General features: G+C 38.2%; 1 protein-coding gene across 3 annotated transcripts in view; it reads right to left on the bottom strand.

Moving 5' to 3' along the window:
* Positions 1–22932, bottom strand: part of GABRA4 (gamma-aminobutyric acid type A receptor subunit alpha4) — an 84020-nt gene extending 61088 nt beyond the window's left edge. For all 3 annotated transcript variants that reach the window (XM_069856109.1, XM_069856107.1, XM_069856108.1), the window contains exons 1-8: positions 22655–22932; positions 22459–22577; positions 13445–13512; positions 10799–11019; positions 10612–10694; positions 8685–8828; positions 7146–7298; positions 4550–4809 (exon numbers count right to left, since the gene is read on the bottom strand). In XM_069856109.1, the coding sequence (XP_069712210.1) occupies positions 4550–4809; positions 7146–7298; positions 8685–8828; positions 10612–10694; positions 10799–11019; positions 13445–13512; positions 22459–22577; positions 22655–22737 (1131 nt within the window). In that variant the 5' untranslated portion in view covers positions 22738–22932. The remainder of the gene's footprint in view (positions 1–4549; positions 4810–7145; positions 7299–8684; positions 8829–10611; positions 10695–10798; positions 11020–13444; positions 13513–22458; positions 22578–22654) is intronic.
* Positions 22933–23412: the final 480 nt, after the last annotated feature.

The raw sequence follows: 23412 nt of genomic DNA, 5'->3' as shown, positions 1-23412 counted from the left end.
TCAGAAAAGAGGAAGAAAGTTTGAGAGCAACCATCTCCTTGTGACTGAGTTTGAACAAATTATTCCATTCAAAAGGTTTGTTTCAGCCTGACCTGTTTTTTCAAGTTTCACACTCTTTTAACAAATAGCTGAGGTTGAAGCTCATGCTAACAGTGTTTAGGAACCTATTTTTTGAAGACTATTTTTCAGTAGCATTCTTCATCTACAGAACTGGGTAGGTCTTTAAAAATAAACTTCATAGGAATACAGTGAAAAAGAAATAGTGCAGAAGCATAAAAATAGACTCAGGAGTCCAATAAACTATAAATCATTCATTTTCATCACACATTGACTTGCAACAACACTTCTCCTTTTGCTAAAGAAAGGAGTTCAGAACATTTAGGGACAGATTCATTCATTCTAACCCAAGAGCATTTTAACTTGCTCCCAAGACAAGGATATCACAGGAGATCACGGTGCAAGTCAACTGTCTTGGCTTAGGCAAACTCCAGTACTATCTCCCTGTGGCTGACAGAAGGGATGACTGTGGTTGACCAAGTCCCTTGAAAACTCAAGGTAGATCTCAAACAAAAGTTTGGGTCCTACTCATAGAACTGCACTCTCACTTATGGAAATATATTAAGTTTGTATCAGAAAGTTATAGGCAACAAGACGAATGAGTTGAAATGGGGTGCAGAGGGGGGTAAAAAGATGTTAAATAATACCATGTCTACAACTGAATCAAGTGATAAAAGAGCACATGCTGCATCTGCAGGCTCTATGAAGCGCGTTCACTCACCCCTGCTGTCCCCACCCCAGGAAATTATCTTGGCACCAGAATTTTTTGTTGGAAATAACACAGTCCAGATTACTTGGCTAGTATCTGAAATTAATCTAATGCTTACTGTAATCAATATATTGATCACTAAGACCCACTGTGTGGCCTCAAAAAAAGTAAATGTAATTACACAAGAGAATAACTTAGAAAAGCATACAGTCCACGTTTGCTATAATAAAGATGTATCGATTGTGGTGAAGAAATACATAATGTGAATGAACACATCCCAAATAATTTGATCTTAATGACAGGGGTTGATTTTGATGCAAAACAACTGGAAAAGAGTTTTTGATTGAAAAGAAAAAAAGCAACCCATCACCAAGAATTCTAATTAGCATGAGTAAAATGAACTGATTCAATACAGGGAACTCACTTCAATTCTATGGTCTGAAATTGGCCAAACACTCACATGTCGAAAGGTACTTCCAATTATGTCCACTTTATTTTATCAAATTTTACCATTAATATGTCTAATTTCTAGTACTATCAGATAGTAAAGTCCCCATGTTCTACAGGGAATCTGGTTTCAAAGCCCAACTTGCTCCCTCCTAGAAACTGTCTAGGAAAATCTCACCACATTATTGGAGAAAAAAATAGATTAAAAAAGATCATATGCACAAAACCATCAAATGAATAATGCAGAATCAAGACCCCATAAAAGGAAATCTCATTTAAAAGTATATCATGTTTGTTTTCCTTAACAGCCTCAATTGCTCCATATTGTTCTTGTTTTCAAGGAACCTAGATAAATGGGACCTCAAATATGAAAAGCTAGCAAAGCTGGCTGTATGCCATTTCAAAGCAAGCAAAAGTACAGGGCTAACAGGCATAAGAGTGGGATCTCGTCCTCCAATGAATACAAGATCCAAAGCAGGTTGCAAATGGTGAGATATGCACCAGAAAGAACAGTGTGCTTGAGGCATTCGGGCATCTTCTTTCCCCACACACTTCCTCCAAGGGCTAAGTGAAATTTTTTAATTATGGAAGACTGGAAAATTTACCAGATTAGGCAAAGTCTGTTTCAAAAAGTTTCAAGTTTAAAATACAACTGTTTTTTTGGAGTTCTGGCACTTATACTGCTAACAACAGAACTTCCAGCACAATAGTTGAAATGTTCTACAGATTTCTTTGAAATACTAACTTGGTTAAGAAATCAAAATCTATCATTGAGCTGAAGAGATAAAACATGCAGTCTTTATGTTAAGAAACAATGCTTGCGGATTACACACTACAGTAAGGCTGCTGTCCTGCATTCTTTGTGTAGCACACACTCACAGAGAAGCTGAGAGCCTGTAATCTCTGGTAAATCAACACTAGGAAAAAAAAAATCAGACTTACAATAAGGCAAAAGAAAATTCTATATTAGCCTTTATAGACCAAACAAAAAAAAAATTAAGAAAAGTATACTACATGTCAGATTGGAAAGCAGATTAACAACATTATTAGCTCCTAATGCATTAAGAACAGTTTTATTAGCTTCTGTTCTGTGCAGCATAACTGGAGTAAAAGCCATAAAAAAATCACAGTTCAAGGTACAATCAACATTATCACCCACTTACATACTCATAACATTAACACGCAACCCTTCAAAAAAGTAGATTGCTCCCTTGAGTGCTTTCAAAATCCCAAAATGTCTAAATACGCTACCATAATTATCACTGAGGTATTAATTAAGTGGAATAGAACTGTTCATATCTCATTTTACATAGCTTTCAAGTTGGGTGAAGCTGTGTGTTCTGCTGCTGCTGTTTTTTAAAAACAAGAAAAAATAAGAAAAATGGGAGAAAAAGAGAAGTTTCTCCAAAACACGTGTGTAAATAAATGCATAAGCATGAAACAAGACTGACTTACAGCAATTACAACCATGAATCAAAACAGGTTCGTTCAGCCTCCATTGTTGCTACCTCAGAAAACTACAGACTTTCCTTTTGCTTTAAACAAATCTTATAAATCTAGGATGAACCTGTTCTTATAATTTATTTTCCTATGGACCCAAGTAAACCCGACTATCATCAAAAGCATTATTTATTAACACTCCCCAAGAGTGCCCAGAATACACACTGTACAATCAAGAAGCCTAGCATAAACTAGTGGCACTAATATCTGCATGATAAACACACTTTTTCTTGTTCCCATCTCTTACTAGCAGCCAACAGAGTGACAAGTAACAGACTCTTCAGGAGCACATCTATCCTTTTAAGCAGAAATGGGAGCTCACAGAACAACACAGCCAGGAGACCGAAAACAATAACAATCTATGGTAGGAGAGCAAAGAAGAGGAAGAAAAATGGAAGTGGGTGGACAGCAGCTGAGCAGCAATAGCAAATGGAAGGAGTGGGAAGGCAAAAAAAGAGCCGATGAATAGGGAAGGAGACAAATGAGATGTGAAAAGAGACAGAAAACAAAATTACTGAGACTTAGTCTAAAACAGTGGTTCTTAAATCATGGTTCAGTCAAAGGAAATTACAAAGTCATCCTGACAGGAAGAGTAAATTACAATGCTGCTGTCAGTGTCTTCTTGAGTGGCAGTGTCAAGAGTTTGCAATGGCTGGGAATTACTGGCCTACTGCATGCCCAGTGCAAGTGCTGTAATGACTTTGTTACTTGGGTATCTCACAAGTAAAAAGAGTGGTGCAGCAGAGAATAAGGAAATGGGAGTGGGAAAAGCGAGCTCAACTGGAAACAAGATCAAGCATTTATTAATTGGTCCACACACTAAGATAGCTACCACACAAGTCATACTTAGCCTGAAGCACTATGAAAGCTGGAAAGCATTTTGCTAAACAGAGTCCCAAAACCTTTTCCTGGAAAGGGAAATTATGGGAGCAAACTTTTTAGCAGGGCCTGTTGTAACAGGGCAAGAGGTAATGTTTTAAATTAAAAGAAGGTAGATTTAGACTAGGCATAAGGAAGAATTTTTTTACAGTGAGGGTGGTGAAACACTGGAATAGGTTGCCGAGAAAGATGTTAGAAGCCCCATTCCTGGAAACAGTCAAGATCAGTTGGATGGGGATCTGAGCAAACTGATCCTATTGAAGAAGTCCCTGCTTGCTGAGGTGGAGTTTGACTAAAGGAATTTTAAAGGTCCTTTCCAACTCAAACCATTGAGGTGAGCTCCTGCACACAAATATTTAAATTACATAAAAATGAATTCTACAGTGCACACAAAGGTTTCATCCACCATTCTTAAAAATTCCTGAAGCTGATGAAGAAAGAGAACTCTAGCCAGGCAATACATGCAATGAAAGGACATCTAGAGAAGTGCTCCAAGACATAAACACAATGCTTTAGCTTTTTTAATTCATTAAAGACATTAGTCACACAAAATAACAATGTGCCCTCATAATCTGTAATATCTTGGTCTGTGTAACAAGTCCAATCAGAATCACTGTGCGAAGGGAAAGAAAGTTTCCAAAAAGCCATCCTAACTGAACTTTACCAAACTACAACTAAATGTAGAAGAGACTGCATGTATGGATGGTCACAACTTCCTCATCTTCCTCAAGTAAATCCAATAATGCAAGTAAGAATTAAATCATGTTTTACAGGTGTTTGCCATTAAATACAGTGTGCCATTAACCTTAACAATTAGGCTTACTTACACTGGTTTATTAGCACAGAGGAACCTAGGAGGAAGGTAAAAGCCTGATTTTACCAAATAAAAAAAAACCAAAAAAAACCCCAAAAAACTACCAAAAGGACAGAAAATGTTTGTGAAAGCTGAAAACATACCATGAGTATCTCTTCTGTACATCTTTCTCTCTGTACTGGAGCAACTGGAAATTCAAGAAGGGATTTTACCGTCTTCCTTTTGGCTTTTTCCATTTGAATATTAGTAAAATAGTTGACAGCAGCAAACTCAATAAGAGCAGAGAAAACAAAGGCAAAGCAGACCGCTATGAACCAGTCCATGGCAGTAGCATAGGATACTTTTGGCAGTGAATGTCTTGCACTGATGCTCAGTGTCGTCATTGTCAACACTGTGGTAATTCCTTCAAAGAAATAAAGCAAAAGCACTGCTAAATCCAAGTAAACCAAAACAAGAATAGGCAAGCAACTTCAAACAAAGAATTTTAAATCACTTAGGATCCTCTCTCTGATGCTTGTGAATAGTGCATTAGATTTAAGTCAAGCCAACCACCATATATCTATGGGCAACCATGCACACAAAACAGTTAACCAGTTCTCACAGGAGGCATGGAAAGCCATGACTGCAGCAGATGATCTACAGTTCACATGAAGAAAACACAGAATCCTTAATTTCATACTTTTTTCATATCAATTTCAGTAGAATTTCTTACAAGTTACTTTCTAAACATTCAGAAACAACTCAAATCCTTAAATAGAAGAGTGCTCCTCAGACTGCAACAAATACATTATTTTTCCTGTAATGGGTTCAGAATGCCATATATTAGTCTGTGTCTGTTCCTCTGATCCCACTGGTAATCAAGGTGCCATTAAGTCCAGGCAAATTATTTTGTTGCTAAGGAAAACTAGAATACCATGTTAACAACTCTGTTAATTAAGAAACCATCACCTCATCTTTTAAACCCCTCTGCTACTAGCCAACCAATAAAATTCAATTAGAATTTCATCTTCTGAAAGAATAACTTTTTAATTGAAGTGCACAAGCATGAACACTGAACTCAAATTATGACCACTTCATGGTAATATTTCAAATGCAAATATGTGCTGTATAAAACTCTAGTCTAAGGGGGTTTTTTTCTCCTTTTTCATACAAAATATCCCATATCATACAAATGTCAATACCAAGTATATAGTGAACACTGCATAAGTCCTACCATGATAACCTCAAGGAATATTGACTACAAATAGAGATGTCTTTACTCTTACGAAAAGAACACTGTACCCATTTTAATTCAAAATGAAATGTACATGCTGGGAAGAATTCAAAATAATTAAGCAGGTACTCCAGCTTCATTCCTATCTCTTGCCTGCAACATTTCTACCTTCTTTAAGAAAAACTTCAGAAAACAGGGTCCCTGTTAGAATTTGTCAAAAAACTAAAAGGATACTTTTAGCCACACTTCAAGCTATTTGATTTCACAGGTATTTTAGAGACTTATTTGTAACTTAGGGTATGTCCAAACTTTATTATTATTACTAGTTTTAAGTTTTGCATATGGATATAATGACACACATAACATCTATTCCTCTATAATTTGTACATTTTCAATTATCACATTCTGTCTGCCTTCCAAGTTCATGGCAATACTCTCTTCAAAAAAGCACCACTATTCAACATCACTGCAAAAGCACGTAAAGCGATATACTAGTTTACCTAACGTAATGCTCAAGTTGAGAGTTAGTGTGGTTCTTATTAGGTTTACAAGATGTTTTTCCTATAACTAATCATAAACTTTGTCTAATTTGTGATACTAAACAGTGTTCTGACTCTGCTTACATGTTTGAATGGGTCATCCCATAGAAATAGTAATTCCTATCATTCTTGCCAGCATCTATCTATAGAAAGGCTTTTTGTAGAACATTCTCTTGCTGATTAGTTTGCTTTAGACTATAGGACATTATAAAGTCAAGACAGTGCTCTATAAAGATTTCTTTTAAAAATTATTTTATCCTACTTCTTTGTATATTTACACTTGCTTTCTTATGCTTAGTCTTCCATAGAAGCTTATTTACTATTATTTTCAGAGTTCACTGTAGCATCTCATTCTGTATTTTGATGAGGGCAATTTTAATATCTTGTGACAGTTTTGCTTTTTTTAATTTATTTTCATTATGGCAATGGCAGAAAGGAGAGAAGAGCACTAAACATTAACTTCAAATAATTGGATTGAATCCTTACTCATAGTAAACTTCCACAAATGACATGGATATCTCATAAGAAGACATTTGTACATCCTGCACACTCCCAATCAAATTAATATACAAGTATTTTAGAAAGTGTGAGTTCAAGTAATGACATTACTGTCCACTGGAGGATAACACTGCTCTAAACGTAGACCGAGGACTTGACTGTATTACTCAGGGCCAGGTCTTCCCAGTTTGCTCCCCCAGACAGATAGAACCCCCAAAGATGTACAGCCATTTATTTGACACAGGCAACCACGCCACCCTTCAGGTTATATATTCCAAGTTTCTCTTCAGATTCCAAGGATTCACAATATCAACATTCTTCATACATTGATACATACATTTGATAGCAAAAATTCCTCTGAATTGGTATTATTCTCTTATTTCTGCACTAGTACTGAGACAGCATACCACGACACACTTTAAAAGGCCTCTGCTGATGAAAATCATTAAAAAGAGGTTGCATGACAGACAGTAAAAAAGAAACAATTACCAAACACGGTTCTAGCTGGAACAGATTCCTTATTTATCCAAAATGAAACTTGAGAAAGGATCACGGTCATAATGCATGGGATATAGGTCTGAATCATAAAATAACCCATTTTCCGTCTGAGGTGGAAGTAAACTGTCATAACAATATATTCACCTAAAGAAAAAAAAAAAGAAAAGATTTTTCTGACTTTGCATGAAATTTGTGTTGCAGAACAACTGTTTCAGACTATTAACTAGGATTGTTCAAGATAATGCTATTCATACCACTGAATATATATATAGGAAGATGTGTTCCTTAGAGACAAGAATGAATGAAAGTTTTAAACAAAGAATCCTGGATGTAGAGTGCCATTCAGAAGCAGATATCAAAAACACTATAAACGTACAGCTAACACTGGATTACATTTTACAATATAAGCATGATTTTAAAAATTCTTTTGGCAGCTGTTGAATAAAGGCATCCCAAGACACAAACTATTTACCTACCATTGTATTCATAACATTATGGTTACCTGCCAAACAGAACAATATTATAATGGTGTACATTACATATTACGGAAGCAACTCAGCTTTTTACTAGGTTTATACATCAGCACCACTATGATATTCAAATAAAAGCAAAAAATCATTGATAAGAATTAAAAATACTGTAAATTTATCTAAAATGTTATCATTCATATTAAACAAACAAACAAAAAAAGCACTTTAACCATAAATTGAATAAACCGTCTGAACAAAGCACTAGAGAATGAGCATTTTGGGGACAGTAAGGAAATACTGCTGTTAACTCATAATAATCAATACGCTGAGAAGTAAATTTCTAGTGTATTACAAAATGCTGGTTTTTTATGAGAAAATTACCCACAGAGGAATACATCAAATAGATTTGCTTTATCTGTTTCATTTTGACCATCTCACAACACCCAAATTTGCTGAGGCTTAGAAAACTATTCCAAATTTTAAAAATATTTTGTGAATATGCTTGTTTATCACCACATTGCTCATCAGTGATACTTCACTCAGATGCCTATAGTTGCCATTTGCCTTATTTCTTACAGCACAAATCAGCAGAAGTATCTATTGTGACTAATGCGTTTGTGCCTATGCTTATCTGACTAGAGGGTTTTTATGGCTTTAATAACCCATTCTGAATGCTGTACTTCTATCATGGGCTGTTTGCACTGCCAAACAAAGGAAGTCTTTTGCACATAATGTGGATACAGCGCTGAGAAATTACTTCCTCACCCAGGCATCCTCTTGACTCTTCAAACTGCATTTTAAGCAGTGATTAAATGCTCATTTTGTCCCTCAGAGTAATGATCTCATTCTATCTTTGTGAAAGACCGTCACAATCTACTGTAATGAATCTGTAAATGTAAATCTGAAGGACAGAAACCTAATTCAGATTCATGCTCTCAGCACTTAATATATATCCTATGACATTCAGTAGAACACCTTACAGGAAGGAATAAAAAAAGTCTTAGGCAATGTTACAGGGTGAGTTTTACCTCAAGTTCATTTTTACTGATGAGATTCCTACCTGTGATAGATTTAATGGTTTCAGTGGATACCGTATGCCCAAGCAGGTCATACTGAACTAAACTGGAAGACTCCTCAGGAACTTCCACTGATTTCTCAGGTCCTTTTGTCCAGGTATAAATCATTTCACTCTTTGGATAAGCATCTACAACACAGCATCAGTTTGCATAAATACGAAACAACTTCTCACAACTTACTAAGAGCCCAAGCCAAACCTACTGAAACCAAACAGCAAGACTCACACTAACAAATTTAGAAAATACTCTTCATGTTAAGTTACCCCCAACCACCACCCTCAGAGAACAATAAATAGCAGCTAAGATCATAATGTCAAGTGCAACACACAAATTCACTTAACGTTTGAACGTGAATTCTAAAGAGGAGTTCTTTTTGGATTGGTCCTTACTTGGCATGTAAAGTTTATCTTTAAATTACTTTAGAAATTTCTATTAAATTTTATCATTAAAATATATTATTAAATAAATAAAGCATATATAAGGAGAATACATTTCGGAGAATGACTGCACATTTCTTTACAGAAAGGAATTGTTATACTAAAAGCTATACTATACTAAAAAATGTAATATTTTAAACTTGTGTTTAAAATATTTGCCAGAAAACAGATGACAGTAAAAAAAATCACAATAGTCCAAAAATAAGCACACTCAAATAAACATTTTACATTTAATACAAAAGACATAACATAAAGCTAGCAATCAATCCCTACACAGCAAAAACTCCTGTTAAAATTGGATTAAAGTAGTTCTGCATTTAAAACTGCTACATCTTATTCCATGTTCCATTGAGGAAAATATCAGATTAGGGTCAAATGCAATTTCTGCTGCCTGGCGATTCTGCCTGAAGAAATATGCCTGTGGAGAAGCCTCCATTAATGAAGCTCCCTTATCGTACAGCTCATAGCAAAGTCAAATCTGGCAGCACCTGGTCTCCATTCTCACTGTAACAGGTATGAAAAACTTTACCAGAGTACTTTCTTTTAATAACCCCTTTTTGGTTGACTATCCAGCTCTATAAGCTAAATTTATGCTAAAGAAAGACTATGAGGAGCTTCTAGCTATTTGTGACTTCAGAGTTCTGGGGCTAAGGAAAACAGATTAATGTCCAGCCACTGACTACATCTGAGTGCAAAGCAGAGAAGTCAGCGACCAATGAGGCTTAGAAAAGTGACAAGATAATTAATGGAGTGCACCAGCTATCCCCAGGTGGTCTCAGAGGTCTCTGCTGCAGATTCAAATCAGGGAATCATAACTACCTCCCTTGGTTGTTATGCAGAACATCCAAACACGTTCCTTCTGGTCCAAGTTTGGAGATTACCCAAAAATCTACAACTGATTCCAAAGCAAAAAAGGAAAGTCACCTGCACTAAGATTCCTCTCACCAATCTAAAAATCATTTATCTAGACTAAAATTGCCTTGAAGACTTCCATTATAGGCCAGGAAATAGAAGATACACAAACACAAATAGAGATCAAGACTTTACTCCTAACCTACATATCTAACTTCAGATGTCAATGCACCTCCACCAACTGTAGAGAAAGTCAAATAACCTAGGTGCCTTTCACCTAACTGTTGGAAGGTGAGATAGATCCCACCTTCTTTGCCTTTTCCAAAGAATCTCTTACTTCACTGAGTATCCAGTTCCTCCCTAAGAACCAAGAAAAGCTACAAACTGTGTAGCCAGAATACTGAGGTTTAGTGTAACAGCTGAATCACCGCCTGCTTTTTGATTCTCTGCCTGAGTTTAATTTTTCAGGCTCTGAATACAATTTCCAAGGAACTTAACAGGAGTTTTGTCTGCAGAAGGATTGTGTAATGAGATTAATATTCAGAAAGTTCAGTAATTGTTCAAAATCTACTTCTACTATTTAAACTCTGTAGTTACAAGAAATTTCATAATTGCAACTTACAACTCCCAAATTTGAGAGGGCAAGCATGACCATCCATGGGAAAATCCACTAATCTCATGGGACACTCTGCACTTATTGTAAGCCTATAATGGAACAAATTAAATAGTCTCTGGTTGCCATTTTGTCTAGGCAGTATAACTTTTTTGCATGCAGTAATTGTAAGAAACTGAACAAAAAAGTAAGATACCTCATTGTGTACAGGATGGTGCCATTTCTCATTATTCTGAAGAGTTTATTTGGGGCTGTCATATTATGTGCAACAGACTTTTTCCCATTCCTGAAGAATGTGTCAGGAGTCCATACCTTCGAAACCATCAAGTTGTTAAGTCTTAAAATTTCAATAGGGCCATCATATTTCAATCTTTTGTCTACCCATGTCTGACGAAAGAAGACATCCATTGTATACTCCTGTATAAAATTGCAGGGAAGAAACCCAAAGATCACATTTGCATCTATAAGCGTTTCCTGTAAAAAAAAAAGAAATCCCTCGCAGGCAAAGAAAGAAGTAATAAAGAAAATGCTAAGTCCACTACACAAACATATTCCCACCAATTAAAGTGTGTTGTGTACTTCTTAACAGCTTAATTCCCCATATTAATCATATCAGTAAATTGCTACACATATTTAATCATTAAGGAATAATTAATCTAATTAGGCTGCAGGAAGCAGGCAATTGAATTTGTAGTCAAGCATCTAACTCGAAACAAAATGATCTCTGACAATAAGTGTCAACAGATTTTTAAAGAAAACATATCCATGGATTTTCTGTTGCTGGCTAAATTAAAAATACCAGGACAAATGATTACTTCCACTTTAAAGTCAGGAGAGAAAATTTAATTTCAGCTGATAGAAAGTAAGCTTTTAAATGAGGAAAACTAAGTATTTCCTTTGGCATGCTCAGAAAACATGGATAAATGTGCATATATACATATTTGGTTTTAAGTATGTAACTATTCCATCCACTTCCTCAGAAAGACCATTCAGACGCACCAAAGAAAAAATGCAAACAACTGCAGAACTGCAGATACAGCCACATCATGAGAAATCATAAGTGAATGAATAGACAAAGGAATGCACTTCTCATCTTGGGAAGCTAAAACATTTCACACACAAAAAAAAATAATGTGAAATTGAAAAAGGTAACACAGAAAGCTTTAAGTCCTTTATAACCTGCAGTTGTGATTTTATTGTCAAACCTATGTTTTCTGGTTTTATTTAAAACTCTTCTGCATAACGTTACCATTGAAACTACATGTATGGCCGTATCTATTTGCATGGGCAAGGAGGCATGTCTACTACCGTAATGCACATTAGAATTATATCTGTCTTCTGTTCCATGACTGCATTCTCCATCATGGTTTAGAGTTAATCTATGAAAAGCCTCCTTTCTAGTGTCTTTTCTTGCTGGTGACTTCATAGCTCCTTAATAGCCATTTCTGTTATTAGCTTCTACATGACAGATTTTGTAATGTGATTTCAACCCTTTTCATTACACTGGGTACCAAAGCAACACAGCTGTAAAAAGATATTCTGATCATCCTCTGTACTGAGACTATATCACACTTTGCTGTTTAAGCAAGTTTTATGAATGCAGCCACATTCAGATTACATTTGGTCACTAATTTGGTAACTAAAAATTATTCCAAAATTAATTCCTGGTTCCCTGAGTAGCCTCCTAACTAATCCCTAATGATGACAGCAGAAACATCTCATGCAAACTCTCCTTTTGCCAGTTCCTTACTCACCTTCAGCCCATGTTCTCACTCCTGCCTTCTCCCGTATAACTAATAGCTTCCCATGTAGCACCATGTCAAATATTTCAATGAAACCCAAGAGATGCAGACCTCATTTTAGATTTGACACACATATTACTAGATTTCCTTGGGACCAGATTCTTGTAACCCCTTGTGACATTGAAAAGCATCATACTGTACATGACAACCATTGAAAGGGTAAGATGCATTTCAGCATGAGAGTGCTGTGCTGAACCTAACCCCTGAAAAAATATTTTGCTATCACATACCTTTCCATGTGATAGAACACTATCAGGCACACCACAATGTGCATGACAGCACCGTATGGGAAGAAAGTTACTGCCCCGAAACTGCCTTTCCCTTAAAGAATTTCAGTTCAGCACTGATGGCTGTGTTACTTCCATGTGATTTCTTGGGTATTTTATAAAAAAAGAAACTACCGTGTGATTCAACACCACTAGATTATAAAAGCTGATGAAAGTTATGCCAGATTTGACCTCGAATGCAGATGCCGTTCAGGCACAAATCACAGTACATGCAAATGCAACATTAATCTTCTGTGACTATTTTGTGCATGTCACTTTGATGTTCAGTTTCTGCAGACACTTATGAAAATGCTTATCAGTCAAACATTTGCTGAAAGTGATGCTTAAAGGGGCACAAAGATCAACAAAGGGCATTCATCTGAAATGAAAACGTCAACAAGTATTTGTGAAACGATGTCATTATTATTCACCTGAGAATAACACAAGTTTCATAAAGGAAAGGCAATTTCAGAGATAGTACAAGTTTTTCCCACAGTAGACTGATGCAGACACTCCCCATAAGGCCTGATTCTGCCTCTACGCCATGAAAGTCTGTTTTAAATCCTATGAAGTTAATTCCTTAAGCCAGCCAAAAACCAGAGTGTGACCAGAATCAGGCCTGATGTATCTAATTATAACCTGTAAATTAAGCTGTTACTAATCTTGTCTACTTTGCATGATGGACAGAAAAGTACAGATGAAGCATCCACTCCTTACAGCAGTTAATGCTTTCTCAGAACCAGGAAATGGCATTTTAATTCCAGAAATACATACCATTTCCACATCAGAAACAGGTCCAAAACTGGTGACATATATATCTGTTTTGACTTCAGTAACAGGACCTAATGTATGAAAAGGAAGCGAGCAAGAAAATTTGAATTTTGCAGGTCAACAATTCCCATAAATGATCCTGTTGTGTGAACAGTTATCGCTTTGAGGGTTCTGTGGACAAGCAAAAGTAAAATACAAACACAGGTCATTCCAGATAAGTCTCTAATAACAGCCTCTACTCAATCACCTCTAACACAAGCAAATCAAAGGCAGCATTTTCATGTAAATTCCCATTCAGAAAACCAACGTTGACTCAATGGATAAGAAAACAGATGCCGGAAAATTAAAAGGCTCACTGAAAACACCGTGTTAATTAACAACAAGCACTGAATTCAGGAAATACACATTCTCCAAGGCATTAATGACTAATATTCTGTCCTACTGGCAATAACTGGACTATAGATATCAGCATGTCATGCAGTGGGTAATTTAAAAATGCAAAATCAAGAACTGTATCCATATCCTGAGATGTACTTAAGTGCTTTAATACTAATAATCAAAATAAAAGTTGGAGAGCTAAGCATTTTTGAGGGTCTGAATCAGGGTCCACATGCTACTACAAAGCTTGTCTTGAAAGAACTAGTGATGCTTAGGACATTGTTAAAAACAGTGCCCCGCACAGAGGTTTTGTACTCTCACAGCTAGGTAAAATATAGCAACCATCAGAGAAGGCACTTTAATGTATCATTTCTTTTACTACAGTACAAAACACCTTGAAATTTCAGATGGGCATTCACTCTACAGTACACACTCTACAGTTCCCCTTAAAACAAAGAACACAGGCAATAACTAATTTCACTGGGATTTAGGTCTGTTCCCAAGGTAGAAGGCTAGCAAGTTGCTAATGATTACTAGTTGTTATGATGATTCTGTGATCAAAGTATAGCTAATGGTTTAATTCACTTAATTAATTCACACCCTAAATTAACAAAAAAAATCTACTGTTGTCTTACCAAAAAGATGTATGATCTACAAATTCACAGCCATATTTCACTCCTACACCTCAAATTTCTAAAGAGAAGAGGCTCAAGTCTGTTAATTCAGGCTTTATAATAGCATTTGCAGTCTAAAAATGAGAGGAAAGACTTAAGACTGTTAGCAGCAGAAGACTATGCCCCTGTTGGAAAGAAGAAAATTATAAATCACTATTCACAGATGTGACTTTAAATCAAACGTAAAAAGGACAAAATGAAATAAACAACTAGAAAATAAGGAATCTATAGTTCTTGCACCTAGAACAAGTGTCAAACTATGAACAAAAAGTAAAGTAAAACGACGTAAAATTATGCCACTAAACAGTTTGCAAGTTACGTAAAGAAGAACAGCTAAGAATGTCAGCTAAAGGTCAAAAAAAGGACTTAGCTGAAAGTTAACAGTTTCACAGAAGGAGATTTTTTTCAAGATAATATCTAAAGAAAATTCACCTTACAACAGTTGCTAGCTCAGCAGTCACTGGAAAGTTACATAGTTTGGCATGTCTATCTTGCAGAGTATTTAAGAAGAAACACCCAGGTTCCAGATAAGACACCTGTATACCAAGTTATTTGTTTTGCAGTGGGTTGTTCTCTAAAAACATCAAATGGAAGCTGCTCCCCTTTCTAAAAGTAACAAAGTGTTCATTAGGTCAGGTAAATCCATGAGTTGTTAGACTCCTCATTTTACTGACAACATACTCCAATAACATTTCCTGAACATAATTACTTCTGCAGAGCAGAAGAGCTCCAATTTGAAAAACTTATAGTAGAGCTGTCAAGACACTGTGAAAGTGAAGACATTCATCTGCAGCATTAGAAAATAAAAGGGAAAATTTGAATCATGTGGGTACATAGAAATAGAAGTGATCCAATCATATCTGATGTCCCATAATGACAAGACTAGGGTTGGTTTAAATATATAAATATTGATTTCACCTGAACTTGAAATGTCTCTGAAATCAAAGTTTTATAGAAATGAAAAGGTAATTTTCCCACATGGATCTAATATGCAAATTAGTCTCTGTTACTCAATAATAACAGAATACTGCACCCGAATCTCTTTCATGAATTGCTTTATTTGTTAGTTCTAAAAAGGTAAATAGGAATATTACAAAAGAAACAAACAAATAAAAAACCCTTTAACTGCTTTCTTCTGGTGATATCTTCCTTTTTTAGCTCACTGAACATTTTAATTTTATAATCATAGAAAATTGAGCAAAGGGACAGATTTTTCCCACAAGCATGAGCTGCTTCTCCCCAGTCATTGATTTCTTTTGTTTTATTAAATGACTACAGCTTCTTGGGCAGTAACTTTTCAGAGGCTTTATGCAAGGTTATTTTCTAGAGTTTCTCAGAAAGAAGAGGAGAGCTAAGACTACGAAGCTGACCTCCAAATCAACAAGCCTACAACTTAATGCTATTAGAAATCACATAGCAGCAGCACAGGACTAAAGCTGTTCTTGAGTTCACTCTTTAGTAACTGCTATTTTGCTCCCGAAACTTTATTTATTAGCAGGACCCATGAAAAAGAAGGAAGCAGGAACTCTTAGGCAATAATCAAGCCACAAAGTAGGGTTCCAAATAAAGTTTACTTTTGGTTGCTTGTCTGATATGATGGCAGCACAGTGACAAAACAAATGTTAAAATCGCACTTTAGGCCACTAGAAAATGGTAGATGACTGAAGATCTAGAAATATTTTAGGCATCATAACAGTTATCTAGTCAGTACTGAAGTGCAAATTCTTGCTTTGCATCCAAAACCTTGGTCAAAGAGTAAAATGTTTCGTAGGAGTGAAGACGGCAGCAAGAGACAACAAAGCTGACTACCTCCCTAATGCTTTTTCTCTAATTGCAGCCCTGTAGTGCTCCACATCTTCCATCTATATTGTCAGTGCACAAATTCCTAAGGCCAAATTTTGGATTTTCTAGTACATCCCAGTATTTAATGCCAACCCAGGAGTATCTATGCTGACACCAAAACCAATCTCTTATTCTTCTTTTTCTAGAAGAAAATATAACTCCAGTTCATAACAATAGCGGGGGTACAAATCGTGAGTCATGCTTCTTTTTTAAAAAAAACTATTATTAATTGTGGGAATTCCTGTCAACGAGGAGGTGATCTGTAGTCACCTAACCTACTTTTAGTGGTGATTTAAGCAGTCCTCCGAAATGAACATGTTGCACCACTTAATCAACTCAAAGTCTGCAAGCAGAAGATCCTATTAGAATCCTTAACACTCTATTACTGGCAATAAAATGCAGCAAGTTGTAAGACGGCCAATTAACTTTAAATATGACCATTTAGGCATATCCCTCAATGGATGTTCAGAAAGCATCTATCCACCATAAATCTTCAGGAATGCTGAAGAACTATTTATAACATACCGGTGTGTATTTTTATGTCAATGAAATAGGAGGAGAGTCCTACACACTGCAGTGGGAACAGTTAAAGTCTGAATCACTGCTTGCAAGATAATATACTTTAAAGAAGCTCAGGCAGGATTAAAAGCAACCTCTGCAAAAAAGCCAGAATAGTTCAGTGTTAGAGATGTTACATGTGGGCTGAAGAAGCGATGCCAGGCCCTAACCCCATGAAGAGAAATGTAAGCTAGCTCTCCTGTGCATTTTATGCCAACATGTGGGTTGAACTGCAGCAGAGCTCCCAGTGAAAGACATTGGGCTCCATTATCCCCGTGTCTCCATAGGCAACTGTCACTGCAGAGATCTCCACTGTATGTAAACAGTCAAATCCTGCACAGGCTTTCTGTATATTACAGATTTTGCCATCTAGAGCCACTCAACCAGTCGGGAACATTAGCAAACAAGTCTGTACAAATGTTTCAACACATAAATTACAATTTAAATGCCAAGTGCAGTTATTGCTGTTATTATGAGATCAGATTATTTTTGTTTTAATATAACTACATGTGAAAAATTTGGTGCTTCCTCTTTCCGAATTCTTCCTGCCTGCACAGGGTTGATATCTTTTAAGTGAAGACAAGAAAAAAGTAAAAAAAAAAAAGAAAAAAATAGCCATCATATGAAGCATGCCTGGTTTAATTCTATCAGAAAGAACAGCTGAGGACACCTGCTATAGATAAGATTTCTGCAAGAAAGCCAGAAAAACTAGGTAGGGCGTTTAAAAAAAAAAAAAAAAGAAAGAAAAAGGGCTACATTCTCTACCAAAAGACAAATACAACAAACGTTGCAACACACAATAACTTTGTCTCTACATATGTTCACCCATGAGCCTGTCTGAACCCTGAAAAGGGAAAAACATACCTCCAGAAATGAGATTACTGTTTCTATGCCTGTTCATCAGCAGATAATCTCTGCTGAAACAGCCAACAAGCTTGATACTGGTGCCAATTTTCATGATGTGGACACCTGTCTACTAAGAATTGGACTAAGAATACCAGCTAATTTTATACAGGTCACTGAACAACAGACAGATGGTAATGACTTCAAGCATTACTAACCTGGGCCAAATTCAAATCAGCCAACTACAGGTATCTAACACCATATCCTATTACGCCTTTGAGTCATCTACACTCACCAGCTGAGGAAGACTAGACAAATGCCTGACAAAAAATTATGAGCTTCACGATATGTCCATTTGCAATGTAAAAAGTAAAAATAAGTTACAATATCTATTATGCTGAGCAATGGAACCTTGAAGGTACACAAGTTCCTAATAAGAGCAGATCATTACGTAGGTACTTTTGTTTTCTCTAAAACCAGAAAATTGTCTCTGCTCTTCAAAGACATTCTGTGTTTACCTTCTGACTAAAGTCACCTGCACTAACAGGAAATCAAACTCTTCAGAAACGCTGTTCATCAGCTGAACATCACACGGCCTAGAAGGGCAGAGAAGCCCTCCCTTATCCTCCCTAGAGGAGGCAACAGACAACTTGTTTAATTCCCTCAAGTACTCAGCTGCACTTTCACAGGCATGAGATCATGAGAAAGAATATTAAAAGAGGAAGAAAAGAAAAAGGGAAATTAATGAACATGATCCTGTTTCTTCTACTCAAGAGCCAGTATACGTGGCAACTTCCAAACAGAAAGCCACAGAGCTATCACCATTTCAGTAGCTGGTAGTAAGACGTACAGCTCATTCCAGACTCTACCGCACACAAATAAACAGACCTGAAGAGGAGATAGAGGTCCAGCTTTCACCAACTGATGGACAACCACACCACGACAAGCCAGTGACATGCTGTGGGCGATACAGACAGCTTGCTTACAGCTAACGCCAGCAGGTTTCACAGACAACCTAAGAGTGCTGGGCAGGAGACAAGTCAAACACTACTTTCTTAGCTTGGCCTGGCCATTAAAATCGGCCATTAAAAGCAAGACACCAGAAATGAGATGTTCTCTAAAAGGGACAATTTGTTAAAATTAGCAGATACATGGCAATGCACAGTAATGCTGCCCTCACCAGCTTCAGTCTCCTCATTCCTTCTTACTTCCCTAAATGTAAGTCTATGCGTTATGAGTTAGTCCATCACAACAGTTTCGAAGGCACCATTACATTTTTCAAAGTTACAATCCGGTACAGGTCTAAATGGGATCTTGCAGGCCCTTACTTGTATCAAGAATTGCCCAGGTAACGTCTGAAACCATGCAAGTATTTGAAATAGCAAATCAGATACAGGCCTTTTACTTCAAGCAAATAACCCTCCTTTTAAACGCCTCTGGACTTCTACCATCACTTTGAAATTAACCACCAGCTGAAAGGCAACAAGATTTTCAGAGAAAATTGAGCTTTTGCAACTTTCTATAGTTTTTCTTTGTGTCATACACAGAATTTTCAAAAGCAGATGAAAACTGGATTCAGGGTATAACTAGAAATGCTTTTGCTTCAAAGTTTTACAGCTGGATCAAAACAGCATTATGGTTAACACTTGAGGTTTTCCAGCAGATAACTAATCACACTACAAGTGGCTTCTTTAAACATCCAGTTCTTATAGAGCGGTTTTGACCAGGAAACCTGCATACATTACAAATTGCATTCCAAAATTCAGAATGATGATAAAATGGAGCATACAGTGTAGGGAATGGAGTGAACTATTTTCAAATATCATTAGGATTACTTTTTTCATTAGTTCCTAAATACCTTCCCTCTACTGAAATCCAAAGCTCATCCCTTTAAAGTCTTCCTGACAGGACTTGGATACTTTTTCCCCTTTCATAGCTGAAACTGCCCGTTCTACTTTGTTTGATTAAATTATTAGGTGAAACCTCTCTGAGTCTGTCTTGCTTCTTTAGATTCTCTTCCCCTCAAAAAACTTAATGGGAACTTTCACTTCAAGGGTTTTAATAACTATTTTCATAAACACTTCTTTCTTTGTTTATTACACTATCAAACTTCACAGTGCTTAGTAAGTTACAGCAACTTTTTAGATTTTTAAATCCATTTAATAAAGTGAGTTTGTAATGCAAGGTGTCAATCTAATGGCATGGGGAACTTCGATCTTCTATTAACCCTCAACAGATGCCATGCTCCAGCATAAGAAGTACCAAGACAAGCTTCCATATACTCTGCTGAGGTTCAAGACACTCCTGAGGATCATTTCCACATTTGTAAGCATGCTCAAGCAATTTAATTCTCCTCCATAACTACCAAAAAAAAAAATCGCTAATTAATGATAGTGTAGAGAATTTGGATCTGGTTTTAAGAAATTCTGAAAATATAACATATTCTACTTCACTCTGCACATGCAAACTCTTCATGAATTGTTATTTGTGGCAACTCTGCAAGATGCCAGCAAAGTTCAGAATTTGGCTACTTCCCCAAGTCTGATTTTAAACATAATTTGTGCCAGAATTGGAAATGTTTTCATTAATTTGAAGTTTAAATTCAGCATCAGTCAGACCTCTATGCAACCTTTTGTTCTTAAAATAAAACCTTCTTTTTATTTCAAGCCACATGAAAACTAGTTGGTGAATCAGCTTCAAGAATAAAACAAGAATATTCTGCTGTTCATCAGAAAGTGATATAGCTTTAACATTACCTAAACACACTACACTTTCTGTCTCCAAATATTCCCATCCCCCCTGAAATTTTGTTTGCTATGCTATAAACTAGTGAGTGACCCACTTTCAAGACCCAAGTCCCATTTTTCATAAAGATTATCAGCAAAAAAACCCAAAATATGGGGGAAAAATATTTCAATAGTGTATATTTGAATAACTTGTCCATATTATTGCTCTGAGTTATGTCAAAAAGTTGAATTGGACCAATTGCAGAAATTGCTTTCTTTGTTTGGTTTTGGTTTGGCTATTTTTTAAGTTGTTCTTGTCAAATCAGGTGAAAATAACTTTTGCTGTAAGAACCTAGGCATCATTTTCAAGACTGAAGCATTTTGTCCCCCCATGTTTTACTTAGAAGTTGAAAAGTCAAAGATAAGTGGTTTAGATGTTATAAGGCAGGAAGAAGCAAGAATCAATGTAATATCAATTTTTGGAAATATTCACCCAGAAGTGTTTTCCCCAGGCTGAAATCTGAGTTTTCTCTATCATTACTTCAATATTGCCATTATGAAAGTTCAAGGAGATAGAATGAAGTTCTCCTTCTTGATAGCATTTTGCAAGCCTGCAACATTTATTGGGGAAAATATCCTGAGAAGGACAACTGTATTAAAATAAAAATCAACACAAACTGTAAGTCATATTATATATTCAGTAGTAGTCTAATTTTGGAAATCTGATAATGCTCATAAAGCATCTTTGCTAGATGACTAATTAGTTGGCATTCAACCCAAAATGATGCCAAACATAGCACATCTTTTGTATGCGTGCAGAAGTGTCTGTAACCTCTCCGCAGAGACTGAATCGCAAAAGGCCACCGGTTCCCAATGATTCCTCTGGGTGCTAATAAATTTAGCTTCCTCCTCATTTAATGTGCTGACTTACAGAAGGCCTCATTTATTCCATACACTCAAAATAATAAGGGAGTGACCAATGATGCCAGGTGTTGTCTTTTAAGAATCATAATCATGCATGTGAGCACTGTGTATGGCATATGGGGAATGTGTTGGCATACATGTCAGCGTAGATGCATCACGTGTATTATGAAGGTACTTTCAGAGGAGGAAGAAAGTATTTTGCAGCATAAACCTACGCAAGGATCTCATTCAATCCTGTATAGGGAGCAGCCTGTAAAATGCTCGTTATAGCTTTGTGCATCATAAGATGGGCTTTTTAAATCCATTTTTATTTTTTACTTTCCAGTCTGCATTTTTAATATCTTCATCCCAGATTAGAAAATAAACTTTTATTTCATCTCGATCCTAATGATTTTTGGTTCCAAGTCTCTACAGAGTAACATCAAAACCAATAAAGAACAGCAAGTCTCACTGCTTCTTTACCGGTGCAGAACTGCATATCAACAGCCTAGGGCACAAAAATCCCACACCCAGGGCACAGGTGAAGGCAATTTCAAGACTCCTTCACTTCTAATTCCTATACAGCAATTAAGTCCATTGCTGGGATTCAAGCAACTGTGGTAAATTTAGTGTGCTCTGGTACCTAAGCTCTGGTTTTCCCTAACTAGTGGGACAGAATCCATCAAAGACTTGACCTCTTAGGCTGGTAAAAGTACACCTGGACGTACGAGGAACCGATCCGTGGCGTTTAGGAGGCAAAACCTGCCAAGAACTAGAAGAATCTGGACGTCAGGCAAGCCCCTCCATCCCCATCAAGCCAACGCACGCTGGCTTCAGAGCTCTCTTCGTTTTCTCTCCAGCCGCAGCAGCCCGAGCCCGGGGCGGGGGAGAGCGGCGCAGCGGGGGCTGAGCCCGGGGCCCCCGCGGCCGGGGTTGCGCGGCTCCCCCGGAGCTTTAGGGGCCAGGGGCTGCCTCGCCGCCCACCCTTCCCTCCCCGGAGGGCTCCGAGCCCGGGGCGAAGGGAGCGCGGAGGGCTGGGTCGGTAAGGAGCGCGGCGCGTCCCGCTCGCCTCCCCCCCGCGCCGCCGCCGTACCCCCGAATCCCGGTCGCAGCCGGTTGTCATAGCCATCCAGAAGGCTGTTCAGGATGCTGGTGAAATTCTCCGGCCACAATTTCTCCTCTTTCTTGCTCTGCCCCGGCGGCCCGGTGAGACTGCGAGGCAAAGAGGGAAGGGGGTGAGCGCAGCCCGCGGGGGGCACCGGCGCCGCCGCGCCGCCGGGGCTACTCACCACGTCGCCAGGCACAGGCAGTGCAGCAGGGCGATGGAGAGACCCGAGGACATGGCGATCGCTGGCTCCTTGGCAGAAACCATCTTTGCATGCCATACTTCACGCCTGGCCGCGCTCAACGCCTCGTCCGGGGCGGGGAGGGGGACGCGGTGCCCGGCGAGGGGGCGGCGGCAGCCCCCGGCCGCCCCACGCGCGCGGCGCCCCGGTTGCCAAGCGGAGGAGACGCGACTTTCCCCGCGCCGTTAACTCTCTCGGGGCAACAGGCGCCTCTCCCGCCCCCGCCCCGCGCTCCGCCCCGCGCTCCCCTCCCCGGCGAACCGGGGCGGCCGCTCCCCGGGGCGTCGGACCCTCCCGGAGGGGCAGTGACCGTGATGGGGGGGGGGGGGGGGGGGTCGCAGCGGGCACCGCGGGGGAGAGGGCGCCGCTCGTCCCGACCATCTCCGCTCCCCGAGGAGGAGGAGGGACAAGAGCAGGATGGAGGGGAGATTAATTCCCCGGCGAGGAGGGTCCGTCCGCTCCGGTGCGAGAGGAGCGGGGGAGAGAGCGAGCTCTGCCTTCAAGGTTAAAACCGAGCGCACCCCAAACGCCTGGCAGCGAGCGGGTTATCCTGTCTTTCTCAAAGCAAAAATCCCAGAATAAGGTTTCACATTATTTCCTTTTCATTCCTATAATTAGGAACCAAGATTCGGTGACCCGAATAATTTCTATTATGCAAGGTCCAAGGGATTCTGCAACAATTACGGTGAAATCCGCTCAGA

This window comes from Phaenicophaeus curvirostris, chromosome 4, assembly GCF_032191515.1.
Source record: "Phaenicophaeus curvirostris isolate KB17595 chromosome 4, BPBGC_Pcur_1.0, whole genome shotgun sequence".
Taxonomy (NCBI): domain Eukaryota; kingdom Metazoa; phylum Chordata; class Aves; order Cuculiformes; family Cuculidae; genus Phaenicophaeus; species Phaenicophaeus curvirostris.
Note: the sequence above shows the minus strand (reverse complement) of the source record. Positions and strands in the feature narration are given on the sequence as shown.